Raw genomic sequence first — 21,820 nt, forward strand, 5'->3', positions numbered from 1 at the left:
GGTGTGCTTCAAGCTCGGAAGGTCGACCTCAGAAACTACTAAATCCATAAATTCATCCAACAAGATCACCTTGTAGGAAATTACAACACACGGTATAAAGTGTATATATTTCAATTCATTTTTAAACCAGCTACATGTTGGTATCTTTTTTTTGATGTAATCTTTAGAATTGCTTTCAGAATTGCAAAATTACATAGAAAATTTTGAATCCGAGATCACCAAATTAGATTCCGGCACTGTATATGTGCTAAATATTGAGTGAGACAGCAAATATAACACTGTTTTTGTCTATACTTCCAAGATGAATGCTCTGTAGAATAGGTTGGTTACTCATATGCCCTTTTATTTGATCTCGAGTTCATCAGAATGTGAAAGTAATCAGTGACCCCTTCTTTTTGCATCATTGATACTGTCAAAGTAGCAGCAATCCCATTTTACATTATATATTCTTACTATATATTGCTATATATGATCACATAAACAAGATACAGGCCTCTAGTGACATTAGTAGCCTATAGGTTGAGCTAAATAAGTTGTCTACTCTGTGCTTCTGCCAATCAAGGTATCATACCACTGTTTGCCCGAGCCTACTCAAGGTAATTACCACAGCAGACTGACTGAACTCTACAAATGTGGGTCAATATTACCACTCACCACTGTCGCATGCCTGTATAGGTAACCTCTATGCTTTATCTGCGCTGCAAGAGCGCCGGGATAACGAGCAGTGCGCGTTTTCAACGCGCGCGCGCGCGCACGGTGTATGCGCTGGCTGAATCGATGGTCGCGGCGTGATGGGATTGATGGTGATGATCAATTTGATTACATCAATACATCAATGATCTGCAACCCGAATCGGGAAATCACCCAGAAATAATGCGGGCGTCATCCAACGTCGCCCCGCCCCATCCACCCCGCCCGCTGTCCATAACGTCGCGCAAACAATGCCGACGTGGTCTGCTCATCGAACCGACCCCGACGCATTTTTTTCCGCCCCAAACGGCCGCCCGAACAACGAGCTACGCCATTTTTCGCGCCCGGCGGGGCCCCGCTCACCGTGTTTGGGATTTGTTTGGTTGTATTGACCATCGCCCAGCTGAAGACTTCAAATGTGGCACCTGGCAGTTGCCAGCGTAGATACTTCCCATACACCTGGCAACTGCCAGATATGAAGGCTTCAACTAGCAGCTAAGGCTGAGTGGTGAGCGCTACATACCGGCGTATACCTGTCTGGCTGCTCCAGAGCAAGAAGCATTGGACTGCGGCGATAATTGAGTCTGCTATACATATTGAAGACAACAAAATATATATCTGTGTCTGCCAATACCCAATGTAAAATCTTGTTAAAATATAGATATGTTGAATCATCGAGAATTTGTACCGTCATTTCAATATCTTTGAGTCCTATTTGTCCAGCGCTGGAAAGATGAGAATATTATTAGCATACAGGACGACTCTTGGGGAGCAATTATGTGCGTACACGACCGAGTCAATATCTATCATTGATTAATTACAGCGGCAACTTGGTCAAGTGATTAAACTCACAGATTCCAATTCCTAATGCACAGGTAGTGAGAAATGCCTGTCAATAATGACGTGAATGGGATGGGCAGACAAGAATGTAGTGAGCGCATGTACCATCGAAATTGTCAGAATCAGGTTCTTCTGGCTGACTTGATTGTGTTGGTAGAGGCGCCGTTAGATGAAGATTGATGGAGATATAAGGTAAGTTAGGGTTTCACGTACGTCTCCAGATTCTGTAGCAGTAAAGTCTGGTTCTCATTGTTGACTAATGTGTTTAAGAAAAAAGGGAGAGGACGTACACTCTGACAATGAAATCACTAATTGGCTGAGTGGAACCGAGATGAGCGACGAGCACGACATGGACGTTTGCGTCGCATACTTACCAGTGTGTAGAACGAGCACTGACACGAGGTGTAGAGATATTAAATATGAATTTACGTGTGGGGATCGGGCATACAGAAATCAGCGTGGCTGCTCGAGTGCGTGCGTTTTTGCGTGTGCCTGCGTGACACGCATTTTTGCGCAACAACTGTGTTCTGCACGCATATTGATGTGTTGTGCACGCAATGTCACAGCTGTGTCACACATAGGATTGTAATGTACAGTGCTCGTTAGTGTTCATTTATAATTATTTGGTGTGTAATAATGTATTTTTAGTACATATGCCCTTGTACTACCAATTTCATGTGCGGCCACCACCACAGATATCAAGCAGTTAGGATATAAATTGTTACATGGTCCGTGCTGTATTTGAATTCATTAATATATATGCCTTTAAAAGTCTATAATACATGGTCAGATTAGCTGTTTGAGGCTCGGAACCAGCAGAACTTCAATGAACCAATTTGTTGTTACAGGGGCCATACAGACAATGAACTCGAGGGATGGCTTGGTATGCCGTGTCGTCGGCGTGTGCCTCACAACAATCTCCGACTCCGCAACCAAGTCTCGGCAAAGAAATCGGCAACGGTTTATGATCGGTAATATCCGATCAAACGGTGAACTTGGAGAAAAACGACAATTTTGTCTTTTCGACATGCAATTTATGGTTGTTGAACGGCCACCAGCGTGACACAACAGCACGCTAGGTGCACTCAATCGCACGCATTTGCCACGCAAGCAGCACGCGACCCACTTTCCCACGTGAACGCGATGGCACGCGATGGCACGCAATAGCACGCGACCCAATTAAGTGCGTGCAATTGACACGCAAACAGTTGTAATATGCACGCGATGAACCCGCAAGCAGTTTAATCTTGCACGCTAGTAGGAAATAATGCGTTTTAGAGTATTTTACTGCAAGAATATGTCTAATTTGTGTTGGCTTGACTCTTCCCTTGAAATACTGTTTATCTGCATGATGCACAATCCGGACGAGGTCTCCAGTGTATTCAATAATGTTCATCCATCCTCGTCACTCAACAAATTCTATATTATTATCAAGTCTAGACTTGAAATAGACGACAGTGTGGACGAAGCTTCAGTTACTGCAACTCTTGTCTTGCATCAAAATGTGTTTCATCAAACATTAAAGGACGCTGGAGCAATTACTGGACTCACATCACCGGAGTCTGTCATGATGAGTGCTTGTTTCACATTATACTGTTTTTTAAACACTCTGATGTATGAATGACTGTAGTGCTCGCTTTATCATATTGTTCAAAATGTGCGCAACCTTGAGGACTTCCTTCCAGCAGTGTCATACTTCAGCACCTGGTATGTTAACTTACAATTCTGTACTGGTTGCAATCATACTGGAGGAAGAGCCCTGCAAATTATCCAACCACGTCGCATTATACACTTGCAAGCCACTGGTCATCGTCACAGAGCTCCTCAGGGGAGCATTCACTTACTCTACCAGAATCATATTAGCATCAAGATGGCCTCTGTTGAGGCGTCAACTTGTCGGCGAGTCAAACAAGGCAATCTTTTATGTACAGGTACACATGAATTGTAACAATCTGATTGGTTAAATTCCTTTGATTCTTATAATTGAAGCTGGTGACAACTCCAACTCCCAAGGTTTGGAACTTCAATCTTGAAACTTTCCAGCTGCTTTATATCAGGATACGAAAGTCCTTGGAAAGAACAACGGAGTTGTTTATGGTTTAATTCGGGAAACCACCAAGATGACTGGAAACCTTATTTATGCAGGGATTGGTTCATTGGTGACCGAGAGGTCAATGAATATGAGATGCTGGTATGTGTTCATTACAATCTCTTGATAGTATGCTCATAATTTGATATCTTTGTATGAATCTTGGTCCAAACTACATCGATCAACCCAAAAAGAAGGGAGAAGCTCAACCCAAGAGACCTCGTCCTAAGTCTTGGCCTATTCCAAAGAGAAGGAAGTGGGATGACCATTAATTATTCAGTACAACTGGATGCGTAGCATACTACATTCCTTGCAGAACATAGCTTAACATACGCTGCTCTTCATGTGAATCTCATACAGAATTTTGCACGCAAATCGCACGCTACCTCAACAAAGCTGCACGCGTTTACATATCATGCACACGCAACATGTAGCATTTCGCACGCAAAGTCATGTGAAAGACACGCAAATTTACTGATTTGCATTTATGCGTGGCACGCAAAAATAGGTCGCACGCGGGCTAACCACGCTGATTTCCTGGTGCCCGTGGGGATCCTATCATAAACTCACAAGTAATGTCCTGACTCAGTGACACGTTAAGCGCACAAGACCAGCAATAAGAATGTGTATCACGTACCATGGTAACTTTTGAACGAAAAAGCTTATTGGATCGACTACAGAATCCTCCAGAACTTCAAACAACCCAATGGCGCCCGTGATGGCGCTGAATGTGCTCAAAGTACTACTCGGCGGTGAAAACAAAAATCAGTGATTACGCCACACGCGACCGTCACTTTATACGGAATGGATATATAAATATGACGTACCAGAGGAGAAAAATCTTCAATACCACGCGCATTTGTAAGCGCTAGGGTTGAAGTAGTGGGACTTGTACGTACTGAGATGCGGATAAAAAGGGGGTCTTTTTCGCTCTTTTGGAAATAGACCACCGCTTGGTGCATTGTGAGACCGTATAATCTAACATTTAGGCAGTAAGGAGGAGAATTTTTGCGATAGTATGGGGTACGTGAATATTCTGCCCACATTCCTGACAGGTAGCAGCCTGCAAATAGGCCTTTGAAAGATGTCTGGAGAATCGACTACAGATTTGGGGTTGGTTGGTCGGACATTTCTGAGAAGAAAACGCCTGCAAGAGAAGCCGGGGGTACAAGTGGGGAGTGTATGCTTGTGAAGAGGCTCTCTCATCCTTTTATATCTTTCCAAATTCGTGATACTATTATAACGATATAAGCACGACATGGAATATCAGACCAGAAAGGACACTCACTACGATGTTCCTGTTACTGTTTTGAATATCAGAAACGGCATTGATGACGGTGGTAAGGCTCAACGACAGTAACTGTGTGTTGAACGGCGGTCTGGTATATCACAGGCCTTCAAAGTTCACACGGGTGTAAATTTACATATATTTAGTTGGAATACTACGATACCTTGGTGCAATACAGAAGACCCAAAATTGTCTCATTCATATCGAAAAAAGTAAGACAGTACATGCAAGGCCGTCAGGGAGAGATTGGGTGAGGATCGTTGTGGGTCTGGGTACGATGCACAGCGAGTGGACACCTCACCTGCGAAGATCAATGATGTGGATCAGGGCTTGATGCTCGCAGTTTGCATGCTTGCGCAAATTGCACCTTGCATATATGATGTTTTCGGTTGCAGAAGACTACTATAGCTATAAGATATATGGGTAAATTTAGAGTATCGGACTACACACTCTGCTTTAGGGAATAACGTATCAAACATGTCATGCCCTGTGACCTCCCTTCAAAGAAAATAAAAGTTCAACTATGCGACACATCAATATACAGCTAGTTTCACAGCTGGAATAAACGTACGTGTCTAGATAGCGGCGGTGTACCAATATGGCCCCAGTTTGTCCCTGGATGTAGTAGAAAAGGGTCATTGGTTGCAACAACGGTCTGGAGTAGTGATTACATACAATAAATAGCGATGGTAAGCAATTGGTGTGCAAGTCATGGTGTCGACCAAGGTGAAAGGACGGCTTTCACGAAGCGGGATCGACGCTGGAGGTAGATCTAGTAGCGGGGAGCACTAGAAACATAGGGTCAGAATCGTGTTTATCCCGTGTATGCGTGCATGAATCAGACACAGCATACATCTGTTATAGATAAAAGACGAATCGAATCATGTCCGGGAGCAATAAATACATGGAAACTAAAGGAAGACAGAAAACTCACATCTTACAGTGTCGATTCATCACTCGCTGATCACCTCCAAACACGCACTCCCAACTACCTCAGTTCGTCCTCGGAAACCTTGCTATAGCTGTTTGTGATGACGCTTGAAAATAGTGATATCCCGGGAGTGGATCAGGGCTGATTCTGTAGGATGACGACTGTTTGGTCCATACCAACGACCCGGGGAAAATATTTAGGGTTGGGCAGTCAGAACCATGCTGCTTCTGCGTGCAGACTCGCACATAGAAGAGGGGAGTGGAGTGTAAGACACCATTACATGACGCAAGGTATGTGTAATGAGAGGTTTGGAGAAATATTAAAGTTTGAGCTGGGGTAATAGAGAGGCAAGGGGGTGACGAGGGGTTGCGGTCGAGGGTTGCGGGGGTCGGAAGGAAGAGGGAAGAGCTTCGAAAGAAAACGGTGAGAGTTTTATGAGCGAAGAGTCCCTCTGAGCTGCTGTACGTACACTTGTGCTTTCTCTGTAAGGTGCGGAGAGGGGGGGGGGTGCTCTAAAGAGAAGGGGAAAAGGAAGTTTCGAATGGGTTGGAGGAAGAAGGGGGGGATGACGCACTTTTTCGACAAGGTCATTGAATACTCCAAATCAATACTCCTATGTTCCACAAGGCTCCTGAGCCTCGCAGGATTCTCCCCACCGTGTCATCGTATGATCGTTCGTCCGAGTCGTTCGTCAACCAAGTCTAAGTTGGTCACGTCAAGCGGAGTTTTAATGTTTTGTCCCACGGCATCCCTGCGCCGCTTTGCGTGGGAATCTCGGCGTCTTTTTCTATTGCAACATCCACATCCACTTTGTTTTTACCGTGTAGTCCAAGGCCTAAGCTTATACGGTAATACCTATGTTATATTGTGCTAAAAGTATTGACAGTCACAGTGATCATAGTGGTTTTCATTCACCGCTTTGATTTTAAATGTTTCCTCAGTGAGATGAGTTTCCATAAATTATATATCACAATCACAATCTAGAAACGGTTACTTATATTTCGCTGTTATGTATTTCCGTATGTCTGCCTGCGAGTTCAAGATTATCTACTTTATCTGTTTCCATACAAAGGGAAGAGGTATCGGTCACAGCTACATCTTCTCGGTTAAACTCAAGAGGGAAGGTGAAAAACTCCATTGGACCCAAAAGATTGGGCACGTAGCATTTCATGACGATCTAACGATGCAAGAAGGCCACTGGTGTATGCTTCAGGTAGAATTAAATACGCAGGTATGTATGCGTTAAATCAGATGTGGTCATTTAAAGGGTTGAATGCTTACTAGTGCTGAGAATAAACAAAGGACCCATGAATGCCGCAGTTTCGATCATAATCATCTTCTAGAGAAGCAGAAGTCTGCATTACATCTAGGGCTTTTTAATTATATGGAGGATAACTCACAAGTATCAGGGTAGCAAGCCCCTAGGGGAGCTTCCCTGGGCCTGAACATATTTAACAATATCTGTCAAGGACACTGTTGACATCTTTGTGGTAGAGGGTCCTCCGCAGAGATTACGAGTCCGACTGAAAGGTACGGAAAGCGAGACTGTCAAGCCTCAAAAGCCGTTGCGAAACATCATCGGGTTCAGAAACCTGTGATAGTACTGTTGCCAGATCACCAGGACCGTACTAATGGATGTGAAGGACCTAGCAGTTGAACCAAGTCAACAAGCACATGGGAGTGTACCCACTGGAAAACAAATGCATTGAGGATTTTGAATGTGTAGTTTTTTTACCACTTCCAGAATCTCGGACATCACAGATAACATACAAAAACAAAACAAGAAGTACAAATTCGTCATTGTTTTTTTTTCTTTACATTATACTTGGACAAACGCATACAAAAACACAAGAAATTTGAAGCAGGGTGCTTGTTTAACGACGCCCCCATACTCGTCGAAATAACACGGCCTAAGGGGTGATGTCATTGATACCGATTTCTCCTGTTCCCGGGTCCACGGTGACACTATAATTGGTGGTGGGAGCAAGATCACTGAGGACCTTGCTAAACAAGATTGGGCCGTCGATATCACCTTTGAGCACCTCGGAAACTAGTACAGTTGTCACACTTAACATTCAGGTGAACACAAATGAACATCACACCAACCTTTGTATTTGGTAGACGCATATATCTTGAGCGTCGTGTTAAGCGGAACAGAAAGAATTGAGGAATTTCTGCGCAAGGATTTAGTCGAGTACAAAACCAACTGAAAACACGAATGTCATACAAAAGACCCTTGTAAAGCACAGTAGGCTCCATGCTGAATCCGTCATCGCCCAAAAATCCCTGAGATAGACGGATGAGTGTTTATCAACCAGACGGATAAAGGTCGTACTATTCCAATGTTCACGGGCTTTGATGTCGTATTAATGCATTGAATGACACCTGGAGCCCCATCACCAGCAGGTGAAATATAGGGCATAGACCCATCGTCATTTGTCTTATATTCACACTTTTTTCCAACCTGAATTTAAAATCAGTCGGTGATTCAGTGACGTTAATCAATTTAGAGTACATGCCTCACAGGTCTGATAGTTGATTGCGGAGATAAATTTATCTTGTCTGATCTAGGGTTCATCTTGTCAGATGTCCAAAGCAAAAAATGTGGCTAACAGAGTTCCCACCTGGGGGACAAAGAATGAAGAGGCACCCGTATAGGTGACTGAAGCAATGTTGACCCCAACGGAACCAAGCGATATAATCTCTTTATGCGAATAAGTCATGAGCGCATCTGTTTTGACATACGAGAAACAGTGCTTACTCCAAACAACGGGGAACACGTGAAGATACGGTGCACCAATCGTAGGGGTTTCAAACACAAGGACGAGGTTGAGATTTCTCTTGGTGTCTACTGCCCTGAATTCAAGAGTCCTGGCAGTTCCACTAGTGGCGTCAAGTGTAGTGAATTTGTTCAGAGGACTAAGATGCTTGACATCAGCATCCCTGGAGTTATTTGTATTGATTTAAACGGCTCACGCATCAGCCACTACAGGTTCTTCGAGTTCTGGCATTCTGCTGAGGTGCTTGTGAGTGGGTTTGAAATGTAAGAAGGTACTGTTCGAGAGTGATGATTTTTGTGCATCCTTTCGAAGGGCTTATATACACTTTCTAACTGGACTGCTTCTTCTTTGACGCTGGCACATTCCAGCCAGGTGATGTTACCAAACATTCCCGATATCACAATACACCATGTATGTTCCCACTTGATTACACGACAGAGCGTTGACTGTCAAGGACTGGAAATGGATTTGAATGACGAGTTGATAACATGTCAATGTTTGATCATAAATCTATGAAGCCATCGTCTACATGAGGGGTAGCAATAGCACTACTACACATGGAAAGCGAGAAGAACTGCTCGTTCTCTTTGTCAATTTCTCCGAGATGATGTGAAATCTTCATGCATAAAACAATCGATACACCGAGTCCCAAAATGCTATTTTTAAAGCTGATACTGAAATGGTTGAACACGTTTCTGAGCGTGAGTGTAGCACTGTTTACTTATAGATGCAACGGGCAATTATTTCTTAATTTGTCTCGATGAATTCGTCAGACAAACAGTATCAATGTATTTTTTCAGTTTTCTGCTTCTTTCCACTCCGGTGCTAGACAAACGCCTGATTTCAACGGATAAATATTCGGACGTCTTATAAAATACAAGTAATGACTCCGTGATAGATGTACAGCGTGTACAATAACCATGTTTCGACCTTCGGAGATCTAGACTCACATGTAAACAACACCTCTGAATTATACGCACTGTTATATAACTTGTTTAAATTTACAGATTTTCACAAGCAGCCATATTGCTGGTGTACTGGATAGCATAGAAAGGCACAAGACATGTTCCAAGTTTCTGGGAACCGCGGTATTTTGTGATGACTGCTGTTGTGATTTTGATGAACAATCTTCGGCCTATACAAAAGCCCAAAACGAAGATTTGAATGCCATCTGACAATTTGTTGTTGGTTCCAGAAAATGAAGAGATTCCAGAAGACAAAGACCTGACTCAAGGTACACAAATAAAGTGTTGCCTGGTACCACAGGTGTTCTCGTGCTGCGCATAAAGGAACCAGGGCAACTCTTCTGAGATCCCAACATTGTTGTTCTAAATTCTCGTTTCACAGAAACAGTCCAGATAACAAAACAATAACACTGGGTACCCACTGGCTGGTATGCTTCTCAAAGAGGCACTGGGAGATTTATGAAAAATATCTTTGATTGTTTAAGCAACCTTGTCTCGGCGTCAGACATATAGTACCAGATGTTTCTGAAAAAAAGGGACCTTGAGCTATACAAACAACTATACGATGATTTGAAACACTGTGCATCAGTACAGAGCACGCTCTAGATGTCTTTGAAGAGCAGTGGTTTTTGAAGACAGCTTCTTTTGATAAACAGTTTCCGATATAAACCACAAGATTGGGTTCACTCCGGGAGCAGCAAAACACCTAAGACAATCAAAGATATTTTTCAGATATCTCCCGGTGCCCTTGGGGGAAGCACACCAGACAGTGGGTACCCAATGACACCGGTTTTTTTCTGATACCTGGTCAGTTTCTGTGAAAAAAGAATTTAGAACGACAACATTGGGATCTCGGAAAAGGTTCCCTGGTTCCTTTTTTTTGCAGCACGAGCTGCCAGGCAACACCTTTTTGTGTTCATCAAGTCTTCGTCTTCGTCTTCTGGAATCTCTTCATCTTCTGGAACCAACAACAAATTGTCAGCTGGCATTCAAATCTTCGTTTTGGGATTCTGTATAGGCAGAAGATTGTCCATCAAAAGAGTCACAACAGCAGTCATCACAGAATACTGCTTTTCCTAGAAGCCTGGAGCATGTGTTGTACCTTTCTATGCTATCCATTAGACCAACAATATATTGGCTTCTAACACGCTGAACTGATGAAAATGTGGACAATATGCTAGGGTAACTCCAAATGAAGGATATTTCCAACACTAAGTAGATTGAGACCAAATTACCCTTCACCAAGCTCACAAAAGCTGCACAGAACCTTAATAGAGCACATGCCAGGGTGCGTATACAACTGAGATCATGTCGCGTCCTACTAAACTCCCACCTGAGAAGAATTAACCCGGAGATCAGCAAAATGTGCCCGCTATTCTGTGAGGCCGCTCGATCGAGAGGGCTATAGAAACGGTTGAGCACTACTTTTTGAATGCAGAGCGCACAGACCTCAAAGCAAGGACATGTGGGACAAAATGGGGGAGAAAATCACTAATTTGAAAGCGCTAACAACAACGTAAACGAACGCAAGAGCTCTCATCAAGTTCACGGCGAGAACAAAACGACTACGACCATTTAAATACAACACTTTACTACGAGGAATAGAGGAACAGGATTAGAACAGAGGGACCAGCATTTACACAACATCCCATTGAGGCACCACCAGAATGTAATAACGAGGCAGAAGCAAGAGGAGGTGACAAAGGCTCAATAAAGTAGGTGCTGGATGTAATGTGTTGTAGAGCTCGAGGACAGGCTGGGTCTTGAGACGGACCAAGGTCCCTCCAGGATGCAAACAAATGTTGATGAAAGCCTTTATAGCGTCGCTAAGTTCAGGGAACGGTTAGATAGTTAGAGAGTAGTACGCCAAAGGAGGAACACTCTCCTCAGGGTTGAAAACTCAAACAAAAAATAAAAATAGAGTGATTTGTGGAAATTTGTAAATGCCTTGCACTGAGAATACAATTGAAACAAATAATATATAATGGTGTGCATAACTCAAAGTGGTGCTGTTTACATGTGGGTCTATACCTCCAACGGTTAAAACATGGCTATTTTACACGCTGTACATCTATCACGGAGTCATTACTTGTATATTTATAAGACGTCCTAATATTTATCCGTCGAAATCAGGCGTTTGTCCAGCACCGGAGTGGAAAGAAGCAGAAAACTGAAAAAAATACATTGATACTGTTTGTCTGACGAATTCATCGAGACAAATTAAGAAATAATTGCCCGTTGCATCTATAAGTAAACAGTACTATACTCACGCTCAGAAACGTGTTCAACCATTTCAGTATCAGCTTTAAAAATAGCATTTTGGGACTCGGTGTATCGATTGTTTTATGCATGAAGATTTCACATCATCTCGGAGAAATTGACAAAGAGAACGAGCAGTTCTTCTCGCTTTCCATGGGTAGTAATGCTATTGCTACCCCTCATGTAGACGATGGCTTCATAGATTTATGATCAAACATTGACATGGTATCAACTCGTCATTCAAATCCATTTCCAGTCCTTGACAGTCAACGCTCTGTCGTGTAATCAAGTGGGAACATACATGGTGTATTGTGATAGCGGGAATGTTTGGTAACATTACCTGACTGGAATGTGCCAGTCCAGTTAGAAAGTGTATATAAGCCCTTCGAAAGGATGCACAAAAATCATCATTATCGCACAGTACCTTCTTACATCTCAAACCCACTCACAAGCACCTCAGCAGAATGCCAGAACTCGAAGAACCCGTAGTGGCCGATATGTGAGCGGTTTAAATTAATACAAAATAACCCCAAGGACGCTGATACCAAGCATCTCAGTGTTCTGAACCAATTCTCCTCACCTGAAGCTGCACGTGGAAAGTCCAGGACTCTTGAATTCAGGTCGAGAAATACTGGCATGCATATCAACCTGTTGCTTTTGTTTGAACCTCCCAAGGTTGACATGCTGTTTATCGAGTCGTTCCCCGTTGTTTGGAGTAAGCCGTTATTGTATATTAAATCCGATGCGGTCGTAACCTATTCACACCAAGCGGTTGTATCACTGAGTGGAATTGGTATTAGCTTTGGCTCAGTCACCTATACGGCGAACACTGGGTTCTTTGTCCCCCAGGTGGGATCTTTTAGCCCCATTCTTCTCTGGGAATCTAACATCATGATTACCAGATCAATCGACCCAACATTGTTGCTCCATCGCACTCTCAGCCCTGTGAGGCATGTATTCTACATACATTGACTAAATTCTCTGATCTGCCCACTAATTCCAAATTATCAGACTGGAAAAAAGTGTTCCCTTAGCGCAAATCTCGATGGGAGTATGCCCCATGTTACTCGTGCAGTTGACGGGTGTCCAGGTGTAATGCAATTCACTAATAGCACAGCACACCCTGCAAGCATAGGAATGGTATGACCTTTCTCCGCCAGGTTTCATGAGTACTGATCTGGCCATGTCAGGGATTCCTCAACGAGTCTGAGACCAAGATGGAGCCTACTCTGTTGTGGAATAATATTGCGTATGTTATTTGCGTCTTTTCTTTGGTTTGTCACCCAACTGATCCTTATCCAGCAATGACAGCACTCTTTCCGTTCTGCCAACCCCAAGGCTCAAGATATATGCGTCTACCGAGTACCGAGGTTGGTTTAATGATTGTTTGTGTGCACCTAAATGATGACTGCGTGACAATTGTATTAGTTTCAGAGATACTCAGAAGTCCTATCGAGAGCCCACTCCTGTTTGATCAGAACCTCGTTGATCTTCCTTCCCATACCAACTGGAATGTTACCGTCAACGAGGGAACTGAAAAAATTACGATTACTCCAGTCTGATTGACCTATGTAGATGCAGTTTGATTTGGACCATTTAGGGTGGTCACTACAAAAAATTATCCAGCTTCAAATTTCTTGTGTACTGCATGTATTGACCGCCTACAACGTGAAGAATTAATATAGTACAACGCCGGACTTGTTATTGTGTTTTGTTTTGGTACGTTTTCTGTAAATTGTCGAGAAGACTAAAGACACACCCGGAGTTTCCGTGTAGGTATACCATGACGGTGAGGCGTTCTCTTTGCGCGCTATACCACCCGAAGTCAACACACATATATTTGAAAGGTATTCGTGCCCGGTTCAGTGGCAACATTTGCAAAACACGCCTCCTCGCCTCATCCAACCACTTGTCCACCAAGTTACGAAGCAGCGATCTATACACACCGATACAGCAGCGCCCTTCGCCGGCTCCAGTGACTAGATTTGGATGAGTCACTGGTATGACATCAGGGAGTCAGACACGACGCACAATAAGCAGGCGCCGGACGGGAGGCCACTGTGGGCCCTAGCACAGAGTGTCAGCGTGGCGTGTGGAAAATGGTGAGTGGATACAAACCCTGAAATCTCCGCGAGCGCATGCCGGATGTGCTTCATTGTCTGCATAACACTGGGTGAAGTCAGGTAGAATCCATGTATGCGTCCATGCGCCAGAAGCAACGTGTATGCGTAACGCTCAGATACCCTCCAAAATGCATACGAAATCAATATATGGAGAGAAAGCAGACATAGGACAGGATACTCACATATTTGCCACGCATGGTTATTACTCCCTCATTATGCGCTGGCAACCACATGCGTCCATCCTCAGGTAGCCTTACATTGCATATCAACGAGATAGACCGAAGGATATAGCTTTGACCCACCTGTGATGGGATAAATACCAACGGGGATAACCAGAAAATATCGTCCAGGGAGCAAAGCTGGTCGGTGTCGAGCGATGTCTACCGCATGCTATGATGGAAAACTCGGGAACACGCTTCTGGAGGGCGTTGGTTAGCAGATAGAAGGCGAGGATGGAGAAAGAGGAAGTTCTGACGTACCAGAAAGGGGAGTGTAAATGTGGATGGTACGGGGGCTACGCCGGATTCGTGGTGGTAGATAAGCGGGGGTGCGATGAGGGGGTAGAGGGTGGCCTATGGGTGGGGGCCGGGTAGCCTGTAGGGAGAAACGTTGCCGAACCATGTCAATACAATCTAATGAGATTGAGCCTATGCATAATTACCCTCGTTTAGATTCAGGGATGCTCTGGAATGGGAAGGAAAGAGAGGAGAGGAGAGGAAGGTGCATGCATGATTCGATCGGAGGAAGGGGGATGGAAAAGGGACATACCTTGGGTGAGACACACAGCCTATCCACCTGAACACCTCAGTACCACCCTATAAACCAATCTTCGCTCATTTCGGAGGACCATCCAGTCTTCGTTCGTCGATCGTTCAAGCCCACGGAGGAGGAAAAGAACAGGGCGGCTTGAGCAGGATGGAAGAAACATGATAGAAAGGGGAATGAATGCACCGTTTTGAGACACAGATATTAATCTGCCAGCTCATATTTGCTCCACTGTGACACAATATCTATGGGTTCAGCGGGATCGACCACTATCGTCGTTCGTCGACTCGTCGTTTGTCAACCAAGTCCATCAGGCGGAGTTTGAATTCCCCGTCCCGCGCCACGCCATCCCGCTACCGTGGGAATCTGTGGAAGTGAACTTCAACATCAAAGAGCATGTTCCATTTATATAATTCATATAGGCTTTTTATTCCATGCTATTTCCGTACATTACTATTGTTCCGAGATTGATAAAAAGAAGAGAAGAGTATTCATAGGTACTGTACATGCCGGAGTCGTTTCATGGGAAAGGGAATACTGATTTTGATATTTAACTAGTTCCTGGATCAGCCCCACAAACAGTGTTACACAGGCGGCCGCTGGACACATTTTTGGATGTGTTTGGCCGATGTATGTCAGACACAAATAAACATGTGTCTGCCACCTCCATCCGATATCAGTGGGTGACACAACAGGCCGAAATTCATGTGGCTGCCACATAAGTGCCAAGCACCGTTTGTGTCAGCCACATTCTAGCAAATACATATTTTTTTGTAGGCTTTTCATATGTATTCACAGTATAATATCATTGTGAAATTTTATTTTTGGTCTTTCATACAAGATTAGGTTATAATAAAACACCATATATTGAGCATGAAGCTGAAGCTAAATAACTACTAATCTAACGTCTATCCTATAAAGTACTCACTGGGTTATTGCATCCACAAATACCCATTCCACAGAGCCAAACTATGGTGTCGACAATGGCGATCGATTCCGGCTATGGCGTTGACGATGTTGTGTTGCGCATCCAACTATCACCCATTCTCCAGAGCCAAACTATGGTGTCAACGATGGCTATCGATTCCGGCAATGGTGTTCTTGGACCTTGTCAAACTTCAAAGCACATATTCTTGAACCTGTGGTGTTAAAATAAGTAATTTTCGCCATGGATAGCTGTCTAAAAATACTCAGCAATAAGCAGGTTCTTGCACCAGTGTGCGATCTACAAATCAAATGTCAGTCACCAAAAAAAAACTATGCCCAACCATGCCGCTCAACGCGTTCCCACATATTGGGAATCTGGATCTTTCCAGTGCATGGCTTTTAGTACATGAAAGGGCTGGATCTCTTAACAATGCACGGCGGAAAACACGGTGCCGCTGTGCGAGATCATGGAGGAAAAGATGAAAGCGATAACTCGTTGCTGTTGATCAAATGATCACCGGTGCCAAACACTAGCAAACTGAATATTAGGGGCTACATGTTCTCAACATCAACTTCAGATTTAGTTGCGTTTACACATACATTTCCGCATAATTAATAACTATATTGTAGTGGAGTCTAGTGGCTAAAAAGGTCTACCTGTTGAAGGACCACTAAATAATTGAGCAATTGCATTACCAAAATTTAAATGAGGTTCAGGCAGCCTCGAAGAAGAATTGGAAGGAAAGGACTGTATAGTGGTGGGTTGTGGGTCGGATGTGACATCGCTAGGGCTGGTAAAAGAGCGCTCGGAAGGGTGGCTTGAGAAATCTAAGCCTTTATTGGTCCTGAGAGAGTCCATCTCCAGACATTCAGCAATAAATCTATTCACAAGCTTAGCATAACTCATTGAGAATACAAGAGAAAACTCGGACTGTTTCAACTCAGCTGTATTATCTCCCAGCTCATCGTCAAGCCTCTTGAGCCATTGATCAACTTTGGACCAATAGTCTTCGCCATCAGCCACCCGACCGCGAGTTTTCCCAGCGGGAATGTTTGTTTTTTGCAATTTACGTTTTTGGTAGCAGAATGACCCGAATCGCTAGAGTTGTCGGTGCTTGGTGTTCCAAAATCCTGGTCATTGTTCTCCTCTTCTGAGTTGTTGTCATCCTTCTCAAGTTCAAAGGCCGAAAACATAGATGAATGGTCCCAGAAAAACCGCCACTTTACATTGCCACGTTAGTGAAACTTTTTGAATCAGAAATATTGAAGACACACCAATAACACATGTTTTGAGAGGTAAGCTGTATTGGAATTTGCACCAGACTCTGACGTAGGCAGACAATATTTCACAATGAGGCCCGCCGCAAATTCTTGCACAGAAGTAAACTTTGGGCCTGGAGTTATGCTTTGTATGATCTTTAATTTCACACATCAGTACACGGCATATGGTAAACCGGACAACCACACACCTCTTTTCGAAGCGTGTTTCTCTGAATTGTACAAACGGTTTGTATATGCGCCATCCATTTGGCCTCACGTCCCAGCCGATTCAGGATGTTGTCAAGGTAATTGTCTGCGGGCTTTTTTTTCATCTTTGCCTGCAAATGCATTTGTTTTAGACCGCCAATTAAAGTGAAAAGAACGCACCTCAACATCGATGTGAAGCGTCTTAAAGGACTGTCTAGAGGGCTTTAGAAGCTCTTTGATACAGGTTGATTTAATGGCCATCTAAAAGCTGGCTCAGACCACCGTGTTCATAAAGGCAAACAATGACTCACCTTTTGTGCATTTGATAACACAAAGTTCTCATCTTTTTGCAGCTCATAATCAGCCAAAAAACTGCTCAGCTGCCCGAGTCCTTGTAGATGTGTTTGCGTGGCAGTCAGTGCTTTATGCAGACGAACTTCGGCCCCAAACTGGCAGGCCAACATCATGATTCGACTTATCACTTCGGTCTAAGGAGGTTGCTCTTCAGGCACGGCTGTACAGATCTGCGGGTTTACGAGTTAGAAGCAGTTTGATGTAGGCGTTATGTAAAAAACAAGTTTACCTGATAAAGAAAAGTGAGATCTGCACTGTGGTTGCTTGTGAGGTTGAATCGGTGAACCAGGTTGTCAATAAACAGCTATGTACCAGTTGGGCGGTCCACGTCACGAGAAACAGGCTGTGATGCAAAAGCTGGGTCAATCGAAGAATGAGACATTGTGGATTCAGAATCAAGCAAACATCTCTTACCTTGCTTTTATACCCCAAGTTTGATTTGCCATGTTTGCCACAACAAACGAATCACATCGCGTTTGAGGTCAATCAACAATTCGCGTCGCGTTCGAGGTCAATCAACAATTCGCGTCGTGTCACATCAACAACAACAAACCTATGCGTCACATAAAAAGGAGGCGTCAAAGTTATTCCAAAGGTTTGCTCACCTTTTGTCTCACTCTCTCACTCCCTTAACCATCAGTCTGATATTTGTGTGGTTTCGTTATCTTGAACCGCTCAACATGTCTACCAACACTCTTGACAATTGTCTACCATCCCGCCTGCTGTCGCCTAAGACTCCATCGCCAAAAAAAAGTTTCAGGAAGCACAACCAAGATGAAGACGATGAGGCACCTAAAAAGTACCTGTCAACTCTGAATGCAGGTCAGTAAACAAACCTTGTTAAACCTCAGCATAACCTACCCTGACCTCCCACCCGTAGGGCTTGACGTTACTGATGGTCTGCCCAACTACAGTTTTTACGGCCTTGGTAAATAGAATCTTATCACGAATGCACTTGAACTTACACCATCCAAACTCAACTAGGTGATACCCCTGGATCAACGTGCCAAAGCGATCTCGAAGACCAGCCGGTTGTATCCAAAATGCCTGAAAAGAATGGTGCGTTTCATAAGTTGACAGTATTGCTGTGAAAGGTTGAGACCACTCACATCCACTTTATTAGACCATTCCTCCAAGGTTCCCCGCAACAAAACCACAATCAGCTTGAACAGGGCCTATCCACGTTCCCGACGCGATCTGGAGGCAGAGATTACTGTTTGGCGTGAAATAGCCATCGAGGCAACAAGAGAAGCTGTGGCCTATAAGAATCAGCTTTGAACGGCATGGTTGGACCTTGCCGCAGCACGCCAGGAGGCCCAGTCAACTAAAAAGGCGGTAAAAAACTTGGTTAGGTCTGTGAAGAATTCCAAACAACGCTCTGCATACCTGACGTTGGTGGTGGAGGGTCTAGAAGAGCAGTTGAGGACATATGTCAGACAGGAACACAACACAGCAATTATGCTGGTAGAAGAGAGGCATTGGAGCCAACAGCTGAAAGCAGCGTTGACGTCCCATGGCATTAACGTACCGGTTTACATTCCTCCTCAGCCTTTGCAGTCTGACAATCCCATTGCTATTGTTTAGACGGTTTGTGAAATAGAATCTGCAGCACTTTCAATACTATATTGTCAATTTGGCCTTACAAAAGGGATGCATGAAATATAACGCACCTGGGTAGTATTCCTGAGACCTGCATTACTCTGCGGTGTTTGTGTTTGTAGCGGACTGACGTATTACCAGGTGTTCTGAGGTCAAAGCAGTTGAAGTGTGTCGCGGGTGCAACGCGTCCACCTACGTCACCTGACCCCTATCACCTGACCCCTATCACCTGACCCCTGATCTGTTTAATGAGGTTCAACATTCCCCTCATTCGCGTTCGTATAAATACCCGTCCCACCGGTAAGCAAACGTTCGTATATCAGAAACGCGACAGGGCCCAGCTCTCGCGTTGGTTAGAGGCTTGCCAGGCGAGGGATCACCCCTGGACCGGGTCTGTCAAACTGCCAGCCAACGCAGGAGCTGGGGCGTGTCATGATTGCAAGAACCCTGCTCACCGTTGGTTTTTGCATGCACAGATGTCGGCCTGCCAATAGGCGCGCTATACGGTACGTCCTTGGAAACTTTTCTATGCATATACCAAGTTTTAAATCGGAAATCTGTTCAAGCAGACATGATCTGGGAGGGTGTATGCCCAGTGTCAGCCTGAGGTATGGGAGGATCCGTTGGCTTTTGACTTGATCTCTGCCTGGCGGGCAGCAGATGCAAGGGAGGACACAGACTTGTTAGATCTAGATCAAGGTGAGTCACCATGTTTGCCTACTCGTCATCTGCCCATTCACGTACTTGTCAATAGATGTCTTGATTCCATCGACCGACGATACGTCGACGCCATCCGTTCACAACATCTGGACGCCGTCGATCCACGATGCGTCAAAGAATCGGTCGACGGACGATACCTGGATGCAGTTTACGAACAATACGTCGACGCCGACGGCGTTGATCCACGACGTGTCGACCCCGTCAACCCGTGAATCGATGACGTCGATCCACGACGTGTCAACGCCGTCAACCCGCGAATCGACGACGTCAGCCCACAACGCATCGACCCCGTCAACCTGCGAGTCGATGCTGTCAGCCCACAACGCGTCGACCCTGTCAACCCGCGAGTCGATGCTGTCAGTCTATAACGCGTCGACCCCATCAACCCGCGAATCGACGACGTCAGCCCACGACGTGTCGATCCCGTCAACCCGTGAATCGACGACGTCAGCCCACAACGCGTCGACCCCGTCAACCCGCGAGTCGATGCTGTCAGTCCATAACGCGTCGACCCCGTCAACCCGCGAATCGACGACGTCAGCCCACGATGTGTCGATCCCGTCAACCCGCGAATCGACGACGTCAGCCCACAACGCGTCGACCCCGTCAACCCGCGAGTCGATGCTGTCAGCCCACGATGCGTTGACACCATCGGTTGACAATATGTTGACACCGCCGATTGTACCTTCGCAATCGTCGACCAAGCTTTCGCTTTCGTTACCTCAGCGAGACCCATCCGTGCAAACCGCCAGCCTGAAAAGGCCATACAATGGGCTTTCCAACAGTCATCGCAGCCGCAAGTATCAGCGGACGTTACAATACAATAAGCACGGACACACACCAAAACCCAGTCTTTTAAGCATGCTTCCCAGCTGCCAGCCAGAGGCTCTCAACGTCAAGCTTGACACTTTGCCTGCCACGCAAGGCGCCTATGGTGCTAAACCAACAAAACCCCACAAAAGTCACCTATATAGCTTGGATGCCATCAAGGCCCTTGGGTTCCGCATTATACCTTGGGATAGATGGTGAGTTACAACTCTTCTGATCTGTTCAGTTTGATGGAGTTAAAGCTAATGCACTATAGCACCCCCGTCCCGTTTGTTTCTGAAGACGGACGTATTTTTATGGTTCTGGCAGGCCGTCCTAAGGACCCTGCATACGAACGTGCCACGGAGGAAGCATTTGATCTACTGAGGGAGGCCGGACACACCACAGTGTTTACACACAAAGACTATTCAGAAAATCGTGGTCATTATCCCGCACTCAACATCGGCGTTACACACGGTGTAGGGACACACTCTCCACTCAACCGCGTCCAGCGCCATCCCAAAATCACTGCCAAGCTCTTGCAGTCGGAAAGCATTCAACAAATGGCCAGTTTTGCCAGCAGTAAGTGACTCCTATGCCTGTTTTGTGAACCTGTTTTTAAACACATCCACAGGTGCATTTGCTACATGGAGCCCTAAAGTGTACAACCACTATAAGTTGTACATGGATAAGATATTCGCCAATGACTCCACGCTAGTCCGACTGTTTCGCCGCAGCATATTTCCGGCGGCCACCTTCAACCTAGGGTCTGTGGTTTGCACCATCCCGCATTTTGATATCAAAAACTGTCCATATGGCTGGTGCGCCATCCAGTCTTTAGGGAAATTCAATGCCAAAAAGGGTGGTCACTTTGTGGTGTGGGGCCTGAAAGTGGCCATTGAGTTCCCTGCAGGATCTACCATCCTTATGCTGTCCGCCGTCCTAGAACATTCAAACACCAGCATTGAACACGGAGAGGAGCGTGCTTCCTTTACTCAGTATGCTTCAGGTGGCCTGTTTAGATGGGTTGATTATGGCTACCGCACCGAGAAGGAGTTAAAACGTACAAACCCCAAGCTTTATCAAGAGCAAATGGAGCTTAGGCCAACACGATGGAAGAGGGGGTTGGGCATGTTGTGCACCTTACAAGATCTTATTTCAAAAGCTGCGTTTGAGGTCTCTGGACAAGTTTGATCTGCTATTCTTCTTGTAGAAT

At 45.0% G+C, this 21,820-nt stretch overlaps 3 protein-coding genes across 3 annotated transcripts; 2 read left to right on the forward strand and 1 right to left on the reverse strand.

Moving 5' to 3' along the window:
• Positions 1–7,748: 7,748 nt before the first annotated feature.
• JR316_0002824 (uncharacterized protein) lies at positions 7,749–8,097 on the reverse strand (the record flags this gene model as incomplete). The annotated part of the gene is made up of 2 exons (XM_047888609.1): positions 7,749–7,888; positions 8,055–8,097. 2 exons carry the CDS (start codon positions 8,095–8,097, stop codon positions 7,749–7,751), a joined length of 183 nt encoding a protein of 60 aa, XP_047753532.1.
• Positions 8,098–18,158: 10,061 nt separating this feature from the next.
• On the forward strand, positions 18,159–18,756 carry JR316_0002825 (uncharacterized protein; the record flags this gene model as incomplete). Its single annotated transcript, XM_047888610.1, has 3 exons — positions 18,159–18,300; positions 18,463–18,537; positions 18,602–18,756. 3 exons carry the CDS (start codon positions 18,159–18,161, stop codon positions 18,754–18,756), a joined length of 372 nt encoding a protein of 123 aa, XP_047753533.1.
• Positions 18,757–19,938: 1,182 nt separating this feature from the next.
• Positions 19,939–21,798, forward strand: JR316_0002826 (uncharacterized protein; the record flags this gene model as incomplete). The annotated part of the gene is made up of 3 exons (XM_047888611.1): positions 19,939–20,822; positions 20,882–21,186; positions 21,239–21,798. The coding sequence occupies 3 exons, from the start codon at positions 19,939–19,941 to the stop codon at positions 21,796–21,798; spliced, it is 1,749 nt and encodes a 582-aa protein (XP_047753534.1).
• Positions 21,799–21,820: the final 22 nt, after the last annotated feature.

The sequence above is a fragment of the Psilocybe cubensis genome, chromosome 2 (assembly GCF_017499595.1).
Source record: "Psilocybe cubensis strain MGC-MH-2018 chromosome 2, whole genome shotgun sequence".
NCBI lineage: Eukaryota > Fungi > Basidiomycota > Agaricomycetes > Agaricales > Agrocybaceae > Psilocybe > Psilocybe cubensis.